Here is a 21,660-nt window from a genome sequence, read left to right on the forward strand (position 1 = left end):
ATATTAACAAACAAAATAATTTAATATTCTTAATTGTATAATCATAAATTTTTTGTTAACAATATATAAATTATATTTCATTTTGAAAGTTGTATATGTAATATTAATAATTTAATATTCATGCAAGATAATTTAGATGGTATGAAATGTTAAAGCTGCTAAATATACATGTTAAGAAAATATATATATTTTTCAATTATTGTACATAAGCAAATTCAAATTTTGTTGTCCAAGAAAATAATTTACAATACCTAGAAATCTAATATCACAATAAAATTAAAATCGCACATGCATATAATACTATAATTTTCAAAATTAAATATGAATACTATTCTCATTTTGAGATTTATAAAATTAATTCTAAAAAGACATAATTAGCTATTCAAGATTTAAAATTTAAATAACATATATACTTAATCACAATAACAATTTCTTACAATTCGATTCATAAAGATTACCATAACTTTAAACCCACTATTGCAAAATGAGAAACATAGACAAATTTTATTAGTTAAATACAATTCTTACGTTCAGAATATAGTAAAAGAGCTTCCACTCTATCGAATAAAATTGATACACTAGACTTCTGGAGGGAAAACGCTAAACCTAATGGCTCGTGCTGCTTTTTATCACGACGAATCTGACACGAATATTGCACAAAGTATACATATTCAGTAAGTTGGAATTAAAGGTCTGGATCAAATATCGTGACTCACGCTCGAAAGCACAGCTCTAATGCCAGTAGTTACTATTACTTGACTGGTATTAGCGAGTCCGTCCGAGAATCGGCCGAGTTACTTGATCCGCACTTACAATTCTGATTAGAGCGATTTTCCTATCTATCAATTCCACGTATTTCACTCTAAACGATTCATACCACTAAACAATAATTCTTAATTACACAATTAGTAATCAACTTGAGTAAACCTCTTCTCTCAGGGTATATGCGATTCTAGTAAAAAATCTAAATCGAGTAAAATACTAATTGCAAAATTTAAACAGTATACACTCAAAAATTTAATAAAGAAATCACTAATATAGAGAATAGTATAATAAGCACCAAAGGACCAAAGTATGGGTGATTAAAATTAAAATATCATTTTCATGTCCTGCCCGAAAATCTATTATACTATTTCATGCATAAAAGATTTTTAAAGTCAATTAATTTTCTTAATTAATCGTTCTATTTAAATTATTACTTTTTAGTCGCTAGAAATTCTTTAAAAAAAATTTGCTGGAAAAATTAGAGGCAAAATGTCAGTGGTGTCCCTTGTTCGCACCTTTTGGAAGACGTTATCTAGAGTTGCAAAAATTAACTAAAAATCCTTAAAAACATTTTTTTTAATTCTCTTCTTGTAATATGTAACAATATCCAAAAGGAATTTTTGCAATAATTTTTCATCTGGTGACAATGAAAATTTGCTTCTATTAGTTCGACAACTATTATTTTTGTCCATCATATATTCTAATTAACCAAAAAAAGATTAGCGATAAGTTTAAATTCCAACATTGAAAAATCAAAGTTCGTACAATCAAAAATGACATTTAAATTTTAATCACCCGTGTACAATGGCGTTTGCAGTCTGAACAGGTTTTGTAACTTTTTCAGGCCTAAAATGAGAGGTTCTTAAAAATATTTCTTGCTTGGAAGTATTAAAATATAATTGATCAAATGTTTATACATGTAATTATTTATGTATGTCAAGAATTATTTTCATATAATATGGTTACCATACTAGCTCAAGAAATTTTCAAAATTGGTCAAATGGCTTTCCAGTTTTTATGGTAACCATTTTGAAAAATGAAACATTTTAATGAATTGATACGAAAACATTAAACTTTCTCAAACAAGCATACAATTTGTTACTCTCGTGGTTTTTTGGAGATTGATTGCGAATATAAATGGCAGATTTCAAAAATTCTAAATGACCCCAGTGTGCACGTACTGGAACGATTCTGGAACCGTTCTAGAACTGTTCTTTATATCCATTAACTGTTCTAGAACAGTTCTAGAACGTGCACACTGGGACAGATCCCTTATGTCGGGCAAAAAAAAATAATTTAAACAAATTTGTTTGACAAGTTTTTGAGTCGCTAATTACGAATTTGAATAAATTTTGATACTAAGGGATTCGGACAAATTTCCAATGTTCCTAAAAAAATTGGTCAAAAAATGCAAATAAGTTGTATTTTTATCTTAGTTTTTTTACTATATACACGTTGTTTTCAGTGACAGTGTGTGTCAAAACAAACTTTTGTTTGTTTTTTTGTTGATACAATGCTTTTGTTTACAAATTCTTGGTTGATTCTTAGTTAGGCATATAATGTGAAAAAGTGTAAATAAATGTGTAAAGTGATTTTCTTTATTTACTTAAGTACGAATTGTCACTGAAAAATACGTGTCTAGTGAACAAATTGAAATGCGTCATATCAAAAATCAAATGAAGTCAAATTAAAATCAAATCAATTTACGTAATTGACTTCAATGCTAAATTCTGAGATTTTTTAAATTTTAATATCTTCTTTACAGAAAAATAAGAAAATGTGAGCTTTTGAGCGCATTTTAGTAATCACCAGGAAATGCATACACACCAAAAACTTCGGTTTGGTCCCGGATCTAGTTTTTTAAAAAAAAATTTTTTAAAAATAGTATCTTTTTGAAAGGTTAATGCATGTAACTTTTTAAAAATTGAAGTTTATTACTATCCATACTACTTTGAAAAAATTACATGTATTAACCTTTTCATAAAAGGTAATATTTTTTTGAAGTATGTTCCGAACAAATTCTAGACCCAATAAATCTTATTTGGATGTTTTTATCCAATTTGTTTAAGAAAAATTGGAAATTTATCAAAATTATGATTGGGGGACGATTTTAGAGATAAATTTCATTATTATGGGGGTAAAATTTAAGAATAAATTGTTCTTAACTATTTTACTTCACAACCTTTAGAATTATAACGAATTTGATGAATGTTACTTAATTGTTAGAAATTTACACAATTTTCTATCTTTTTAGGGTATCAAAAGTTTATGAACAAATAGCGATCTAAGATTGTAAGCACATATTCTTGACATATATTCCTATAGAAAAATGAAATTAAAAAAAATTCGATTTTTTTACCCAAAAAGTTACAAAAGCCCTTAAATATAAAGAAGTGATAGTAAAAGATGTAAACAATCTTTGGCCCCGTGTTACTTACGATACCTGTTCTTTCAAAAGCACAAAAATGACGATAACAAGAAGTAAATGTCATTCATTTGTTCGACATATTATGAAATTGGCGTTTATTTAACCTTTAGGCAAAAAAAGTGTATGGGACCAAGCGTCATTTTTACCTATGGGGAAAATGCGGCAGCCATTTGCATGTGGTCGAATAAATGAATGTCCCTTACAGAGCTGAATATATCAGAGTATTCCTAGGATATTCTGGGGGATTTACAGAATAAACTTCAGAAATATTAATTTTTATTTCTAACAATCTGCTAGTCCAGAAAAAATATGTAAAAATGGAGTTAATTTTCATCATCAAAAAAGGAAATTCCTGTAGAATTTTTTATGTAGATTACGAAGCTGTAAGTAAAATTTAGACATCGCGTCTCAATTTTAAAAAAAACTTAGTCAAAGTAAGCAAAAAATTATTACAGAGTAATATTACGAATATCTAATGTAATGTTACAGTGATATTAAGATGATAATACGTGCTGCTTAGGATCCTTTAACTTTCACGTCCAGAAGCAAAAAACCATTATAGCAATAACATCAAGGGGACAAATTTACTAAAACTAAAATGTAATCAAGATCGGTTTTTAAAATTTAATATGAAGGATCAAGATTCGCTGTAGAAAATGGCCGCCAAGTAAAAAGTAAAAACCGCGAATAAATATATTCATTTTCATGAAATGTCACTTTTGCGAATCGCCATTTTTACGAATTGACACTTTTGCGAAAAGACATTTTTGCGAAATATCATTTTTACAAATTGTCATTTTTACGAATCGTTATTGTTCCGAAATGTCATTTTTACGAAATGTCACTTTTGTGAATCGACTTTTTTACGAATTGTCACTTTTGCGAAAAGTTATTTTTGCGAATTGTCATTTATGCGAACTGACATTTTTTCGAATTGTCGTTTTTTCGAATTGTCATTCTTATGAAATGTCATTTTTGTGAATCGACATTTTTACGAATTGCCACTTTTGCAAAAATTACTTTTTGCGAATTAACAATTTACGAATTGTCACTTTTGCAAAAATTCATTTTTTCGAATTGTCATTTGTACGAAATTTGTACGATTCACAAAAGTGTTATTTCGTAAAAATGACAATTCGAAAAAATGACATATCGGAACAATAACGATTGGCGCATAAATGACAATTCGCAAATAATGACAATTCGAAAAAATGATATTTCGCAAAAATGACTTTTCGCAAAAGTGGCAATTCGTAAAAATGGCAATTCGCAAAAGTGACATTTCGTTAAAATAACAGATCTGATAAATGCAATTCGGTAAAATGAAATGAAAAAATAGCGACTTTTCGAGATTTAGACATAAACCTAGAGACTAAACTTCTAAACGGATATGTTAAATATTTGAGAAAATTATTAATTGGGCTAAAATCTCGATATGTATTTCAGGAAATTTTAAAACATTTCGTTTTTTTGAAATATTTTGATTTTTCTAAAAAAAAATTGGTTTTTTTACATTGAGACTAAATGGATAAACTACTAAACTACTAAATGGATTTTGCAAGATGCTCTAAAATATTATTAAATGGGTTAAAATCCCAATATATATTTCAGGAAATTTCAATACATTTTGTATTTTTTGAAATATTTTGATTTTTACAAAAAAAAAAAAATTTTTGGGAAATTTAGACAAACGTAGAGACTAAAGTTCTGAACGAATATGTAAAATATTGTAGAATATTATTAATTGGGTTACAATCTCGATATATATTTTAGGAAATTTCAAAATACATTTCATATTTTTTTGAAATATTTGGATACAATAAAAATATATTTCCGGCAACTTTGAGTTATTACTACAAATATTTTTGCTTCTGAAGGTGAATTTCGAAGGTAGAAATTCTTATTTAAGCTATATTTCAATCGTTTATTTTGTCGTATTTTTTTAATAAATAGAAATCAAAAAAATGAAGATTCTTTAAATTTGATATATATTTTATTATTAATTGAATTAATCTGTCAATCAGCAAAAGTTTACAATCGACTTTATAAAAATCTACCTGCTTCGCTACTTAGAGCGAGCTCTGTTTATTACCTGCAGCAAAGAGAGGATATTGAATTTTGCTCTGAAAATATTTCCGCAGTCTATTTTAAATACATAAACTAACTATCTATGCAAAACATTGATTTTTTGAACCCTCTAATGTGGTTTTCCCCCTTTAAAAATCCATTTATTTGCATAGATAGTTAGTTTATAATAGTCAAAAATAGGTGGAAAATATTTTTGGAGCAAAATTCAATGTCCTCTCTGTACTACAGATATAATGAACGAAGCTCGCTCCGAGTAGTGTAGCATGTAGGTTGGCGGCGTCGTTGTCCCTTTTACGTTACAATGAATTCTTATCTGAATTTTATTAACTCAGTTTTATTGGTTCAAGTTTGATTTATAAATAAAACGAGCGATTGTTATAAGTTTTAAACATGACGATTAGGAATGTAAATTATAAAATTTTGTAAAAAAGTGAAAAAATTAATTGTTAGTTTGTTACATGCACAATAAATATTACCACTGGATTATTCTAAAAACTTTCTGTCGATAACGGTAAAATTGTTACCACGCTCAATCGGTTTAATCAAATGGAAACATCTATTGTATTTGTCATTTAACTTTTGCAGTTTTATTACAAAATTACATAATTGACGGTTAAAATAGTTCACCGTAACGTCCAAATTCGGTTTATACGCGAAACCGAATTCAGTTTCAATTGCTCCAAATTATTTTTTATTAGTTCCTTGATGAAAATAATTTCTCGAGTTCTTGTATTTACACATATCGATTTGAACATGTAAAGACATGTGATTTTTTGCAATAAGGTGGGTTGTTTATGAAATTGTGAAATAAGAAGTATTATGTCGTTTTTTTCAATTATATATTATTGAGACCCTTACAGAATAAAATAAAGTTAATATTGACAACTTGGAAATTTTATCTACATTGTTGTAAGTTTTATTGTTGTTTAGGAAGAATGTTAAAACTTTGTATAAAAATTGTGAAATCCAAACCTTAATTTTTTAAGAAATGAGGTATTACCTAAAAATTCAATATAATAACATTGTCATTGTTAAATTTTTAAATATCATGAAAGAGTGAAATCCGTCTCAATTTAAATTCTTTTCTACTGCTGCAATTTTTAACTCTGACTAAATTTTTTTTCAAGAGACATAATTTTACAATCCTTTCAAAGACATCAATTCAATCATAAAGATTGAATTACTAGCAAGTTTATATTTTTTACTAGAATAAATCCATTTTAATCCAAAATCATAACTTTCACGACAATCATAACCAAGTGAACACAAATAGCAGACACATAAACTGTTCAAACAGACGCTTTTAAAATACACTATTTAACAATTTTTAATTTTACAAAGTATTACTACAGTATAAAAGTCAATTTTCATTAGAAAGATAAAATTATTCTTTGTAACAGATTTTAAAGAAATTTTAAAATAAAATTTGTTACTTAACTGTTAATGAGGCTAAGACTTTAGTGAATTCTTTGAAAGGTATGTTTGTTTGATTGTGTGAATACCTATTTACATATAGTACCTATTTAAGTTTAAACTAAATACTCGCCCGTCTGTCTATTTGTATGTCTGTGTGTTACTGGCTGTGAGTCAAAGTTTGAGCCAATAATCAATCGCTCGAGCCCAAACTAAATACATGCACTACAAAGAAAATACAACCGTTTTTTAGATCTCGAGAACGTGCAATGCGTTCAAAATGGTAGCCTTTATAAATTATATCGTACCTTCGCTCCTTAATTTTATATGCAAAATGTAAAGATAAAACGAAAACAAATTGCCAACTGTTTTCTTCATAAAAATCGACACGAGTCTTCTGACAAAATGAACACTTTTATAAAAAAAAGACAGTACTTTTAAAATAAATATTATTTCCATTGTTAAAAGTCATTTATGAAAGAATAAATTATTTTCAGTGAAATGTTATTTCTAACTAAATATTATTGGTACATAAAAGTTATTGATATAACTGAAAATTATTTATAGCTATGGATTATGAATATATATAACCATTTGTAGATGAAAAATATTTGTATATACTTGAAAAGTATTTATTGATAAAAACCATTTACAAATAAAGAATTACGTATTAAATTTATTTACGAATTAAAAAATTAATTAAAATTACTAATTCAAGCATCAAGTAAATTTTAGAAAACGTATATTAATATTTGTTTGACTCTTTAAATTAACTTATATATTTTTTATTTTAATATATTTTAATTTAATTATTAAAATTTGATCAAAGTAAAAATTATTTTATATTTTTTATATATTAGTAATTATTTTATTTTTTACTATTTTTGTTTATAAAAAACTTCGGAGAAGCAACATCTGCTGTCCAAGAGAGTGTCACTTTCGTCATCAGATGCATTCAAAGGATAAGATAAGCTTGATTTTAAACTTAATAAGATGATGTGAGTTTAAACGTTGCAGACTGAAAAAAACGTGGTACCCGTTGGTTATTTTAACTAATTTTAGTAAAAATGTTTAAGGTTGTTTTTGTTAAGAATTCACATTTATTTCAATTTAAAATTGTGGAGCTTTCCATCTATCGACGACAAGCCTCTTCAGACTCATTTTAAAAAACTGCAAATTTACAATATAATATGACAATATTAATATAATATTCTGAGAAAAAATATTTTATGTTTTTATACTTTTGTTGCTCTTTTTTGTCGTAGAACCTTATTCCTTATTATTTTACGTTTATTTTAAAACTGCTAACGCGTGTATATGGGGCGTTATTTCTGTACTGTCACAAGTAAAAAAATTTTTTCTAAAATTGAGTTGAGATTTTGGCCAATTTGGACATCTTCCATTGTTTTTGGAATACCTTCAAATGAAAGTAAATTTCCTTACCTTTAAAATGATACTTTGACCAAAATGGAAAGTTTAATAATTTGAAAGTTATTAAATATTTTGTAAGCCACTGCATGTTGTTGCGCGCCGCGTCATACCACGTTTTTCAGTAAAAATTAAATTCAAAATTACTAAATGAATAAAACGAAAAAATACTATTACATGGTTGCCAAAAAATAATAAATATAAAATTCCAGGATTTTTTCATAGCTTCCATTCAAAAAAATTAATTACTGGTCTCAAACTATTGCTGGAACAATTCTGGGTCACCAATATTAATTCAATTCATAAAAAGTATCCACATCCGATAATCAGCAGAAAATGAAAAATTATATTTGAGCGAACTATATTGTCTGTTCACTAACAATTATTAGTCAAAAAATTATTCCTGGTCCTAAACTATTACCAGAACAATTCCAATAATTATCTGAGTCATCAAAATTAATTCACTCCATAATTCGTAAAAAGTAACCACAACCGATAATCAGCAGAAGATGAAAAATCGTCTGTTCACAAACAATTGTTAGTCAAAAATGTATTTCTGGTCCAGAACTATTACTAGAACAATTTTAATCAACATCTGGGTCATCAAAATTAATTCAATTCACAATTCAAAAAAAGTAACCACAGCCGATAATCAGCAGAAGATGGAAAATTATATTTGAGCGAACTTTATCGTCTGTTCACTAACAATTATTAGTCAAAAAATTATTCCTGGTCCTAAACTATTACCAGAACAATTCCAATAATTATCTGAGTCATCAAAATTAATTCACTCCATAATTCGTAAAAAGTAACCACAACCGATAATCAGCAGAAGATGAAAAATCGTCTGTTCACAAACAATTGTTAGTCAAAAATTTATTTCTGGTCCTAAACTATTACTAGAACAATTCCAATAATTATCTGAGGCATCAAAATTAATTTAATTCACAATTAATAAAAAGTAACTGCAGCCGATAATCATCAGAAGATGAAAAATTATTATTTGAGCGAAGTTTACCGTAGACGTTCCTGAAAAGGTAAGTAGTGAGATGTGTTACAGTTTCATGTCCAGGAGTAGGGTTAATTTCATATTGAAATTTCCTATTATTTTCGTTGTGCTCCGGACTTGTATGTTCTAATATCAGATTTCATCTCTTCGGCTGCAGTAGAATATGATCTGAATAATGTTCATTCTTAGCAGTTTAGCAAAAATATTGTTTTTTTAATATTAATAGGTATTCCTATGTGCATGTGTTTTAAAAACTGTATATCTCAGAGCAATGAAACCTCTATTATATATTTCTAATTTTATTAAAATAATTGTTACCAATTTCCTCTTTAAGTTGTATATTATAGTTAATACGATGTAATTACTAAGATTGCTGATAAGTAGCATGACACTTTCTTTGAATCAAAAGTTTCTAATAGTATAGTTCCATCCATAACACACTTATTTATTTATATTACAATGTTCTACAAAGGATTATGTGCAAAGGGTGTAATTTTCGCAAACTTCGTTATTCAAAGGGCAATTATATTTTACAAACGCATACGTGTCTTCTTAGAAGTAGTTTTTAAATTCCTCCTTAGGGAATTAACTATTTATATTCTAAAAGGAAATAATTATATGCTATAGCTAAGACTCTACCGATTCTTATGACATTGATGCTTTAGTAACAGGGATGAAGGTGATGCACGGACCGTACTTGAGTTTCAATCATAAAATTTTATGCATCACTGGTCTGTGGCCTTCTCTTACTTACACACAAAAATGGATTAGAGCTTACATCATTATAATTTTACTTATATCATTACTAATACCAATGGTAAGAAAAAAGAAATAAAAATTAATATTTAAATTAATTATTATCACAGTGTACTGTGATATTTGTTAACATATGCTAAATAACACATTTAAATGTCAAATATTTATAAAAAGTGTAAACATTGAGCCCAATAAAAACAGATTTAAAACAAAAATATTTACAAAGAAAAAATTGGAATTGTTGGTTAGAAAGAATAATACGAATCATGTGTCAGTGAGCCTCTTTAAACCGTTTGTAGGTTGTTCAAAATAAGACAGAGAATTTTTCTATTGAACTAATCAGATTTAAATATTTTCAGTTCTCTAATGTTCATATAGTATTATTCTTTATTAAATACAGAGTTATATTTTTATAAACCGATTGTTTATTAATAAATAATCAATTCACTGCACTGCTAAAACATTGAATTTTATAAATAAATAAATTCGCATTGATTATTGTATGCTTTTTCATTCTTGATTGAATATTTGCAAACATAATTATGTATGTTCAAATGACTTTTCTATTTTCACCCTAAAATTCTACATGCGCATTTAATGCCAATCATTATCAAATATTTAAAACTATCATGAGGTCTCGAACGCAAGACGTTTTAATAAAGTGATTATAAAATAGGATTTTTTAAATTTAGGAAGAGTGTGTTTTAAGGGATAAAAATTATCCAACTAAGTGCATAGTATAATTTAATATAATTTTAATTTTCAGAGTTTGGGCTTCATTGAAGCGTTAAAAATTGGAGATCTTAATGTTGTCGCTGAGAGTTTCTCACCACTTCTTGTATCGGGAGTGGCATTGGTCATACACATTAATTTTATGATTAAAAACCGACAGGTACTTTTGTATCTTTTAAAAATAAATAATTAAAAATTCTCTTAGAAATAATTAACTACTTTAATAGCCTAATCACAACAACTTATCGCATTATTTATGAAATTTTTTTTAACAATTTAAAATCTTTGAAGATAAAACATAAAAGTAATTTCGAACATAACCTTAATTTAAAAACATGTAAACAATGTAAGTCGTAGTGCCATCCGCCATCCAGCAGACAATACAAATTTATTGACAAAGACAAAAAAATATTTTTTCTCTAATTTTTAATATTTCTGTTATCGGCAAATCACCTGATTTGTAGTAAGGACTGAGCCTTACAGAATCCAGAAAGATAGAATATTTTATTTCAACTTTTAAGTAGTTTTATCCCCATCCGCCATCCAGCAGACAATAAAAATTCTTTGAAAAAGCCAAAAACATGTTATTTTCTCTAATTTTTAATATTTCTGGCATCGTCAGAAAACCTGATTTGTAGTAAGGACAGAGCCTCACAGGATCCTGAAGGATAGAATATTTTATTTCAACTTTTAATTAGTTTATATCGCCGACATCTTTGACTTTTAGATATCACATGGGTTGAAATCCATTTTTTGAGGATTATTTTAAAAATATATTATATACATACATTTTTTTAAATATTCGGAATAATTGTTAAAAAAAAGGAGTAGCGAGAAAACATACCCAGCGGGCACACTTGTTCAAAAGACGTCTTATAAATCCACGAGATTACATCTATTACCCTCACTCAAGGATAGTGATATTCCTTAATACAATTGTTTTCTCAGTAAAAGAAAAATTAAATGGAAAGTAAGCCATATTAAATTTTTGAATTAGAAACTTTCTATATGAACTTTGTCAAAGAATTATCATATGTTAAATATTTTTTTGTGAGTTTGAATGATATTTGATAGATGTCACTTGATCTGCAATAACGATAACTTTTCTTAATTGATGATTCTAAAAACTTTCATTCACTAACCATTTTTGTTATAACAATTAAAACATATTAATTACAGTTAACCGACAGATTAGCTCAGTCGGATAGATGCCTTGCTTGGCGGTCGTTTAAGGATCAAGGGTTAGTACCCTTGGTTCGCGCCCATTTGGCTTGGTATTTTTGCGGCACGTGAGACAATCTGAGCGGGAGGTTTGACGTCGAGGTATAATGATGTGAACCGTCGATTATTGTCCGGTACACACCATTAGAACTAGACTGTCGATAAACCGGTTGTACTCAGGAGAGGTTTTCTACAGTTTCCCTCTCCACTGGCGAGAAAACCCATTAGACGGGTGGTCTAGGCAAATGCGAGTACTCCTAATATTGAAGTCGCTCTGTAGGCGCAAAATTAGTATAAGGTCGTATAATATATAAGAATTTTGTAAAGTGAAACACTTGTATAGCCAAGTATGTAAGGCTGAAGACAGATGTATAAACCAATAAATAATTATTAATTACAGTTATCAGTATTATTAGAAAAAATACAAAGAGACTGGGAAATATGGTCAACAGAGCCAGAGATTAAAATTTTACAACGATATGCAGCTAAGGATAAAAGATTTCGATATACATATGGTGGTAAGTATATTTAATACTATCTCTAGCGCAGATTGGTTTGGTTAAAGGTGCATTTATACATTTGTTGGTAGAAAAGAATTCTCCGAAAAATGGCAAAATTGATTTCCCAGTTTGTTGTAAAAGTTTTTCTACAGTAGCTTGCAAAAGCATTTATTTTATCTGCCTCAAAGTAAATGCATTTTCTGATATAAGTTTACGTTAAATCAGAAAATTCAAGTATCGTAAAGAGTATCCACAGTTAATAAGGTTAAATGACCCTTTTAGGATTCTTTATTTAGCAGCGTAAATTGTCAGTAACAAATATTGTCAGTACTTTTGTACGAAATAATTCGTTTATACCAGTCTAAGATTAAAATAAATAATTATGATTTTTATTCTAGCGTTAATAATTGGAGCTGCTTCTGGTTTCATGGCTATTCCAATAGCGGAAAATTTTTTGAATTGGACAAATTTAATAAATAAAACAAGTTCACACACTACAGTTTTTTTTACTGACTATGGAGTGAAAGAGGGATTTCTTTACCATTTAACCACATTTCACAGTATTATTTTAACATACTTGTGTATGTTAATTATCATCAATGCAGATACGGTATTTATGATTTGCAATCAGCATGCTAGCAGTATTTATGCAGCTATTGGGTATGATAAATAATTTATGTACAAGTTTAAATCTCACTTTCCAAAACTTTTTAATTAACAAATTGATCAATCGCTTGAGGCAGCGTCAGATGCAATGAATGTTTAAAAAAGTAGCACAAAATTTTACCTCAATGTAGGATTGATTAATACTCGGTAGTATTAATAATAAAAAAATTCTTGAATTAAATCATCACTCCTTGTAAATGTAACGCAATGAGACATTACTCTTTAAGTATCAACAACAAAGCTGACTTCTTCAGAAACTATAATAAAGTTTTGAAAATAATATAACAATTTATTTTTTATAACAATAAATAAAATACCTTTAACGAATAAATTACAAAAAAATCACGAAATTTGGAATTTTATTCCAAAGGATAAAGTTATGGTGGTAGTAAATAAAAGACAAATTCAAAGAAATGTCAAGGTTAGCCTAGGCTAACGGGCGCGAACCAAGTACCCTTGGCCTACCACGTCCGCCAAACCAAAGAATTATCCAACTGAGCTAATCCGTAGGTTTATCGTTTGCTTTATTTTTCCTAGATTATTTTCAAACGGGAACGCAGAAATGGAAGATAAGTCCATTTTCATGTGCTCCACACCATCAGCACTATTCATGAGATTATGATGATTCATCACTTGCGAATCTAATCCATAAAACGTTGGAAGAAGATTAGAAAAACTAATGAGTAACATTCGTGCATAATTAACATTATCCAGAGCAAAGTTAGGGTCGCAAAGAATTCTTCAAGAAACTGACAAAAGAAGAAAGTGACAAAACATATTCTTTGAAAGAACTTCGTGCAATACTATAGGGCCAACGTAATTTAAAAAAATCGAAATTGTCTCGCTTTCCAATAATTAAATTTATCAGGATTCATTGTTTTTCTTTGAAATTCGTCAAGTACATATTTAATGAGTTAATTTAAATGAAGTTTTAAATATTCTTTTTGATTTTTACTAAGCTTTACTTTTCGATCTACTTTCATTTCAAATCCAAGCGGTTGCTGAAGAATTCACTTCGCTATACCTTGGTACAATAAGTGCATTGAATCTAATAGAACTGACTTAACAGGATCAAAATCTAATATATTCAGCAAAGGAGATGTAAATTTTATTATAGTTTCTAAAGAGAACAGCTGTGCTGATGGAACATAAAAAATTAAGTCTTTTTGTCTTATAAATTTTAGGCCCTTTTTCTACTCTATAAGAAGTAAAGTAAATCATTTTCTGTGGGAAAACTTATTTTTAGGTGATCTGCTTTTAGAAATTCTGGCACATTTCATGAATTATATAATTTTAATTAATACAAATCTTTATTATAACATATTTTAATTATATTGCTTTCTCATAGATGAAAGATTGTGTTGGTGAAAATTTTCGATTGTGATTTTTTATAATATTTCCATGTAATTTGACCTCAGGAGTCCAAAAAGATGTTTTTGTCTGTGTGTGCGTATTTTTACATTACATTATCCTCAATACCTTAGTCCCACAAAAGTGACATTGTCATCATTTTTTTAAAATATTGTAAAAGTCTACACACGGTAGACAGGACAGAAGCCTGATTCATGAAGTTTAATATACTTTTCTGCATTTATTATTTTTTAAAAGAATGTTTTTTGCCCATAATTAAAAAAAATATTTTAAGACACTTTGTAGAGTTTTATCAGACACAAATTATTAGGTATTTATTATCACCTCTATGAAACGATCTTTCCAGATATTCTAACTGTTTTAGAAGGTAATTCCACCTTTCTTTAAATTATCAAATGTTCAAGAATTCTGATTGAAATGTGTGACTGATTCACTTGTATAATCTTTAAATATGTTTATTTTACCGCAGTTGTGAAATCCCATTGAAATATGCCTATTTTTAGGTATCAAATAACTTTAAATAAACTAATTTATTTGTAAAACCGGACTATCAGACTACAGTCTATTAATGTACAAGTATTTACAAAAAAAAAGAGAACCGTATCTGTTAAGTTGTTTTCAAGAAAATGGTACCTAAGTGTGGAAAAATGTGATTTTTCAGGAGAGCGGTAATTATTTTTTCAAAATGGCACAGAAAATTCAAAAATAAAAATTCGTCTTTATCGAACGATCAGATGTTAGTCCTTTGTATATAAAATCATCATTAGAAAAAAGTTTAATGAGAAATAATCTTTTGGAGCTCAGAAAATAGTACCTAAAATAGGCATATTTCAATGGGATTTTACAACTGCTCTTTCCCCCTTATAAACTTCATTTTTTTATTTAATGTATAGGAAAATAAAAAAAATGTCTTTTTACAACAACTAACTTGCAAAATGTTGCTTCTGTTCATGTCTAAATAATTACTTCTTATATATAAATAGGAACAAATTGTCAAACCTTGATTATAACAAAAGTTACTGGCCTTACAAAGAATATAGCATTCAATCAGAAATGGACGACATTATAATTTTTTGTGCTAAGCAACACAACGAAATATTAAGGTTAATAGATTTCTGCATTTTTCTCTCACAACATGTTTTTCTAAATAGCACTGTTTTTTAATAAACCTTTAGAATAACTTTTTAACATTTAGTATAATTTTTAATAATTTTGTATAATGATTTTTTCATGCTTAGGCATGATTAACAGTTCAGTATTTTTACTGTATAAACCGCCTTATGATATTTAAGATTTGAATTTCAAAAATTTGATTTAAATGTACACTTCAAATACATGTACAGAAAATCTATTAAAAAATAACCATAAATAGCAAGTTTCAAGCAAATTTAATTAATATTTTTAAAACTCAGGTATTTTTCAACTTTATTGGTTTGAAATGTCATAACATTATTAAATCAATCAAGAATGTCATTTTTTATGTAAATAAAACTTTTAATTTATTTTGTTTAGATTTTTAAGAGACGTTCACAAGTGTTTCTCGACTGTATATTTGATAGTAGTTGCGATTAATATGATAATTATAAGCATGTCAGGATTTGCAGTAAGTATTTGAGAACACACAATCTTGTATACCTACCCAAATAGCACAACCTTTGATCTCAATATTGGATAAATATTACAAGTCAATATTGCCTCACCATTCGTTATATCCTCTCTATATTGTTTCCCATTCGTTAATATATTCATTTATATATTGCATTATTAAAGAAAGTTTTTTTTTAATTTTTAAACAGACTGTTCTAAACTTAAAGCATCCGTCAGTTGCCTTCAGATTCATGGCTGCAAACTCTGGTCAAATGGTTCACATTCTTTGTCTTACTGCTCCTTGTGAACAAATGCGTGATCAAAGTAGCTTGATTACTCATTCAGTGTTAGCCTAATTAATTTATTTTACTACCAAAATTTATATAATCTTAATTTTAATATTATATAATAATTATAGGTATAAATCAAACTGGTACAGATTTCCAGTAAGTTCTCAAAGATTATTACTTATGATAATGAAAAGAAGTTCAGAACCCAGTGAATTTGTATGCGGCAAATTGTATTCATTTACCATGAGGAATTTTGCAATGGTAAGTAATAAAGAATTCTCGCCATAGTTTTGTTTGATGAGTTTATAAAATTCGACGACTTAAACTATGGTTAAGGTCATCCGGGAAAAAATAGTGGTTTCGTAGAATACACTTAATTCAAAAATAAACGCATATTTCGTCGGGTTGGGATTTTTTGGAAATAATAGAGGAAGGGACTCTGCAGGGGAGGCATCTCGGTATTTTGCATAATTATTATAAATAATTGTTAAAAAATTGTATAAACATTCGGTTTTTATCGAAAAAGGGATTTCATAGAATACACTATTCGTTGTTTGAATACCATATTTGGAGGTGAAATTTATTTGGAATGATAGAGGAGAGTATTCTGCAGTGGGGTGACTTTTTGAGAGGAACATTTCCCGGATGTCCTTAATACAGTTGTGGAACCGGCCCTGGCTGTAATAACTATAGTTAGGGTGCTCTCACAAGACATTTCGTTAAAGTGTGAGTGTGAGTGTATTTGATGTGTATTAAAATACACATCAAATGGGTTAAGAGTTTACAAGTTTTTAAATTTTAAGGTAATGAAAACGTCGGTATCGTACTTAACAGTACTCTGCTCATTTAAAGGATAAAATTTTAAGCTACACAAAAATATATAAAAGTTTGTTTATATTATTATATGGCTTAACAAGTTTTACTTCAAGTATCGGAACACATTAATGCAGGTAAGGCATTTTGAAATTTTAGTAAACAAAACCGAAAACAAACTTTCTCTCTGAAATATTAATAAAAATATCTTTCGAATGGAGTACATCGATATTTCCAATGTATTAAGATAAAAACGTTTAAAAGTTCTATAAAAAAATCATTACTGATTTCACTCTTTAATCATTTCTAAGGAAAAACATTTGAACTTATAGTTCTTTAAACTACGCGATCAGCAATATCTCTTTGATTCGGACCAGTCAATCACCAATGATGGAAGAGTTAACAGATTTTTTATAGGAATTTCTTCCCTTCTTCCTGACAGACACAAATACGAATTTACTTGGGACCCAAAGCAGTAGTTTCGGATTTCTTTAAATCTAAAACTGTTAACGAAAAATTAATCTTTAAAGATTCGAGGTATTGTCACTGGCCGCAGATTGCAAACATTTGGTGGGATAAAAATTGTAAATATATAAACGTATTTCAGTTACGATATTAAAATCCCTGATCGCATAAAAATTTCTAGACATAATAAAACAACAAAATTTAATTCTTCGTTTTTACGAAAACAAAAAGATTTGTCCCGCATCGGCTTTAAAGGTGTATTCAATAAAAACAAAGAGTTTAAGTGGTTCAACCCCATACAAAAAAAAATTCGGTACAGACACTAAGCAGGTGGATAAAAACTTACCTGAGTGATAGTGGTATCAACACATCGATTTTCCCGGATATAGGGAAAACTGTCTGCCGCCAGTCGACAAGGCGTGGACTTAGATCTTATTGTTAGAAAGACAGTTGATTATAAACGATAATTCGAACTTTGCGATTACTATCTTAAACATTTAAAGAACTTACATGTATTTGTATTTTTTGTTTCTCTCTACAATCAACAAAAAGATAAATTGTATCTTCGTTCACTTGAAAATAAAAATTTCAATTATTTTATTCCTATACTACTTTTCCTGATCTATAAGTTCTGTCAATATGCTTTCAACCATCTACATGTGATCTATTCAGAGGAGGCAGACGTTACCAATCAACAGTAAGTATAGGTTTTTTTTGCTACTCAACTTTCATTTAAGAATTTTTACTATTTGAGATTGTTCTCTAAGTTTCCTCTTTAAGTATTTCTTTTTTGCTATTCCTCTGCGACGTCCCCCACAAATACCGATAGTTTATTCACATAAATTTTTCTAATGTAAATAAGGTTAGGTTGTCCAGGTAACCTCGTACTTTGTCGCGTTTTCTTGCTTTTAGCCCTAAATAAATTGTAGACATAAATATATGTAAATTAAATGATAGCGAAACGATCACTTTAAGTGCAACTATGTTTCTTAACTTTATTTTCAAAAGATTCGACGCCCAGACGCCGATGCAAATTCTAAATTTTTAAAGCGATTAATTATTTTATAAATTCTATAATTATTGTTTAGAATTTATCTTATAACGTGAGAATTAGTTAAAGCGTGAATTATGAGAATGAGTGTGATAATTTATGAATAATAAATAAGAATTATTTATATGCATAAACTTTAACATAATTAACCTCAATTATTTTCAATTCTTTCAATTAACAGTTAATTATATACAAAAATTATTGTGTATAATTATTTATAATCAATTTTTAAACATTTAAATTATTCTTATTTTAGTTATAAAATAACTATTTAAGTATATAAAATTCCAACCTCTTTTCCTCCACTCTAAAACAATTTATTTTGCAGGTTAAGGTTTCTTTTATTCCTTAAAGACATCGATCAATTTGAATCGTTCCTGAGTTAGTGGACACAAGTCTAGACTCAAAAATACTGAATTAACGAATATTATCAATTAATATTCTTAAAAATTGATACTAATGTTGCATTACTGACGTAACACCTCTTAGATTTTTATTTTTTTAAATTCCTTTCCTTTGCAAAATTTAGTTTCTTAACATTTACTTTATTGAGTACTTCTTTTATTTATTTATTCTTTTATTATTAATTTTTAATAAAAATTAATAATATTACACACATGTAATAATAAATATAAAATGAATATTATTAAAAAGCAACTTATGGAGTTTCTGGATAAAATTTAGATAAATTAAATTGAAAAATACATTATAATAATCGTAAGTTTCCTTTCCGTTAGCAAATTATCTGCATTCATTTGTTTATTTTGAAAATTAAATTTTGTGGGTTAAGTATATTGGCATTTTTTATATTTTTTAATGTCAAACTTTTTAATGTGTTTTGATGTGTTTCAATGGTTACGTTTTATATTATTATGTGTTTAATTCAATTTTTAAATTTTAAACTATCATTCATTCTAAAGGTAAATACTTTTTTATAATTTAATTTAATGTATATAATTTAATGTTAACATTATTTCAATATTATTAAAAAAAAGTTATTAAAAAGTTATTATTAAAAAAAAAAGTTATTATTAAAAAAAGTTATTTGATATAATTAGCATTAAATTGAATTTTATTTTCATAAATTTCTTAATTACAGAATATTTAGTTTTTTAACTTTTTAATAATTTTTTAACTTGCAAAACTCTAAATACTGTAATTATTAAAAATATAATATTTATTTTTCATAATTTTTGACAGATATAATTATTATTAGAAATAATTACTATATTATTAAAGACTACAACATAAATTTAAATTATCAAAGTATATTTTACAAAATAGTAATTTAATACAATTTTTATTTCTTATAATTTTTATTACATAAAGATATTGTTTAATATAATGTTAATTTTATAAACTTTTAAAATTTTGTTATGTTTTAAATAATTACGTGATTCATAAAATATTCAACTAATCAATGAAAATATATTGTCAATTCTTTCAATGAAAATATATTGTCAATTCTTTCAATTAAAAATATATTACATCAAATATCTTTTCTCTATATTTAAATAATATTAACATTAAATAATAGACACATACCTGCCAAGTACATGATAATTACAAAGTTAAAAATTCAATTAATCAACCAATGTATAGAATTAAAATTTTGGGGCTATCGTACGCCTAAAATTCACATTTTTTTTCACCCCACATTTTTTTCGTGATTTCTAAAAACGAATTTAGAATTTTTTTAATTTGATGCTTTATTATATTATTTTACATCTTGTAATTAAATAATTAATGCAAGTTATAATTAGTATTAATACTACAGATTTTTTAATTGCCAAAGAAATTAGAATTAAAATTTGTTTAACTTTATCATTTTCAATTAATTTAATTTTTTGCAGTTATGTTAGATTCTAAAGATACGGAATTCTTTGTTTAAAAAGCTTAATGAATAATTATTTTTTTAATTTTTAGAATAATTAAAGGTTTCGTTATCAAAATTATTTTCAATTTTAAAATTATTTTAAAAATAAAAGTATAAAATATGTAGCAATTTTTGCGATATTCAATTTTCTTCGTACAACAAGAAAGTTCTACAGAAATCCGAATTTAAAATTCCATACCTTTTCCATTATTTCCAGGTCAAATTCTTACGAAATTCCAGTGGAATTTTAAATCTAATTTCAATAATTTTGGGCTCTTGAAAAATACTTTACTTATTGAATAGTCCGGACTCTTTGGTAAAAAATTTAAAATTATCGAAAATGATCAAAAATTCAGAAATCCGAATTTCTTAAAATTCAACATTTTTTCCTCTCTTTTATGGGATTTAGCTTCATTATTTTTGTGCTCTTGGAAAATACTTTACTTATTAAATTGTCTCGACTCTTTGGTAACAAATCTAAAATTATCTAAAATTCGAAAAAATTCAAAAATCCGATTTTCTTAAAATTCAACATTTTTTCCTTTTTTTATGGGATTTAGCTTAATTATTTTTGTGCTCTTGGAAAATACTTTACTTATTGAATAGTCCGGACTCTTTGGTAAATAATTTAAAATTATCGAAAATGATCAAAAATTGAAAAATCCGAATTTCTTAAAATTCAACATTTTTTCCTCTCTTTTATAGGATTTAGCTTTATTAATTTTGTGCTTTTGGAAAATACTTTACTTACTAAATTGTCTCGACTCTTTAGTAAAAAATCTAAAATTATCAAAAATTCGAAAAAATTCAAAAATCCGATTTTCTTAAAATTCAACATTTTTTCCTCTCTTTTATAGGATTTAGCTTAATTATTTTTGTGCTCTTGGAAAATACTTTACTTATTGAATAGTCCGGACTCTTTGGTAAAAAATCTAAAATTATCAAAAATTCGAAAAAATTCAAAAATCCGATTTTCTTAAAATTCAACATTTTTTCCTCTCTTTTATAGGATTTAGCTTTATTAATTTTGTGCTTTTGGAAAATACTTTACTTACTAAATTGTCTCGACTCTTTGGTAAAAAATCTAAAAATATCAAAAATTTGAAAAAATTCAAAAATCCGATTTTCTTAAAATTCAACATTTTTTCCTTTTTTTATGGGATTTAGCTTAATTATTTTTGTGCTCTTAGAAAATACTTTA

At 27.0% G+C, this 21,660-nt stretch overlaps 1 protein-coding gene across 1 annotated transcript; it reads left to right on the top strand.

Annotated features, from left to right (window-relative positions):
• Positions 1-14,445: 14,445 nt before the first annotated feature.
• On the top strand, positions 14,446-17,230 carry LOC122497785 (putative odorant receptor 85d). Its single transcript, XM_043605073.1, has 6 exons — positions 14,446-14,452; positions 15,361-15,480; positions 15,890-15,980; positions 16,174-16,310; positions 16,383-16,515; positions 17,058-17,230. Exons 2-6 carry the CDS (start codon positions 15,431-15,433, stop codon positions 17,109-17,111), a joined length of 465 nt encoding a protein of 154 aa, XP_043461008.1. The 5' UTR covers positions 14,446-14,452; positions 15,361-15,430; the 3' UTR covers positions 17,112-17,230.
• Positions 17,231-21,660: the final 4,430 nt, after the last annotated feature.

This window comes from Leptopilina heterotoma, unplaced genomic scaffold (assembly GCF_015476425.1).
Source record: "Leptopilina heterotoma isolate Lh14 unplaced genomic scaffold, ASM1547642v1 Lhet_14, whole genome shotgun sequence".
Lineage (NCBI taxonomy): Eukaryota > Metazoa > Arthropoda > Insecta > Hymenoptera > Figitidae > Leptopilina > Leptopilina heterotoma.

What these genes read in the sequence shown, in the direction of transcription:
- LOC122497785 (XM_043605073.1), top strand. Translation starts at nt 15,431, where the DNA reads ATGGACGACATTATAATTTTTTGTGCTAAGCAACACAACGAAATATTA. An exon ending in TAAGCATGTCAGGATTTGCA is followed by an intron (nt 15,981 to 16,173) that starts GTAAGTATTTGA and finishes ATTTTTAAACAG; the next exon opens with ACTGTTCTAAACTTAAAGCA. An exon ending in AGCTTGATTACTCATTCAGT is followed by an intron (nt 16,311 to 16,382) that starts GTTAGCCTAATT and finishes TAATAATTATAG; the next exon opens with GTATAAATCAAACTGGTACA.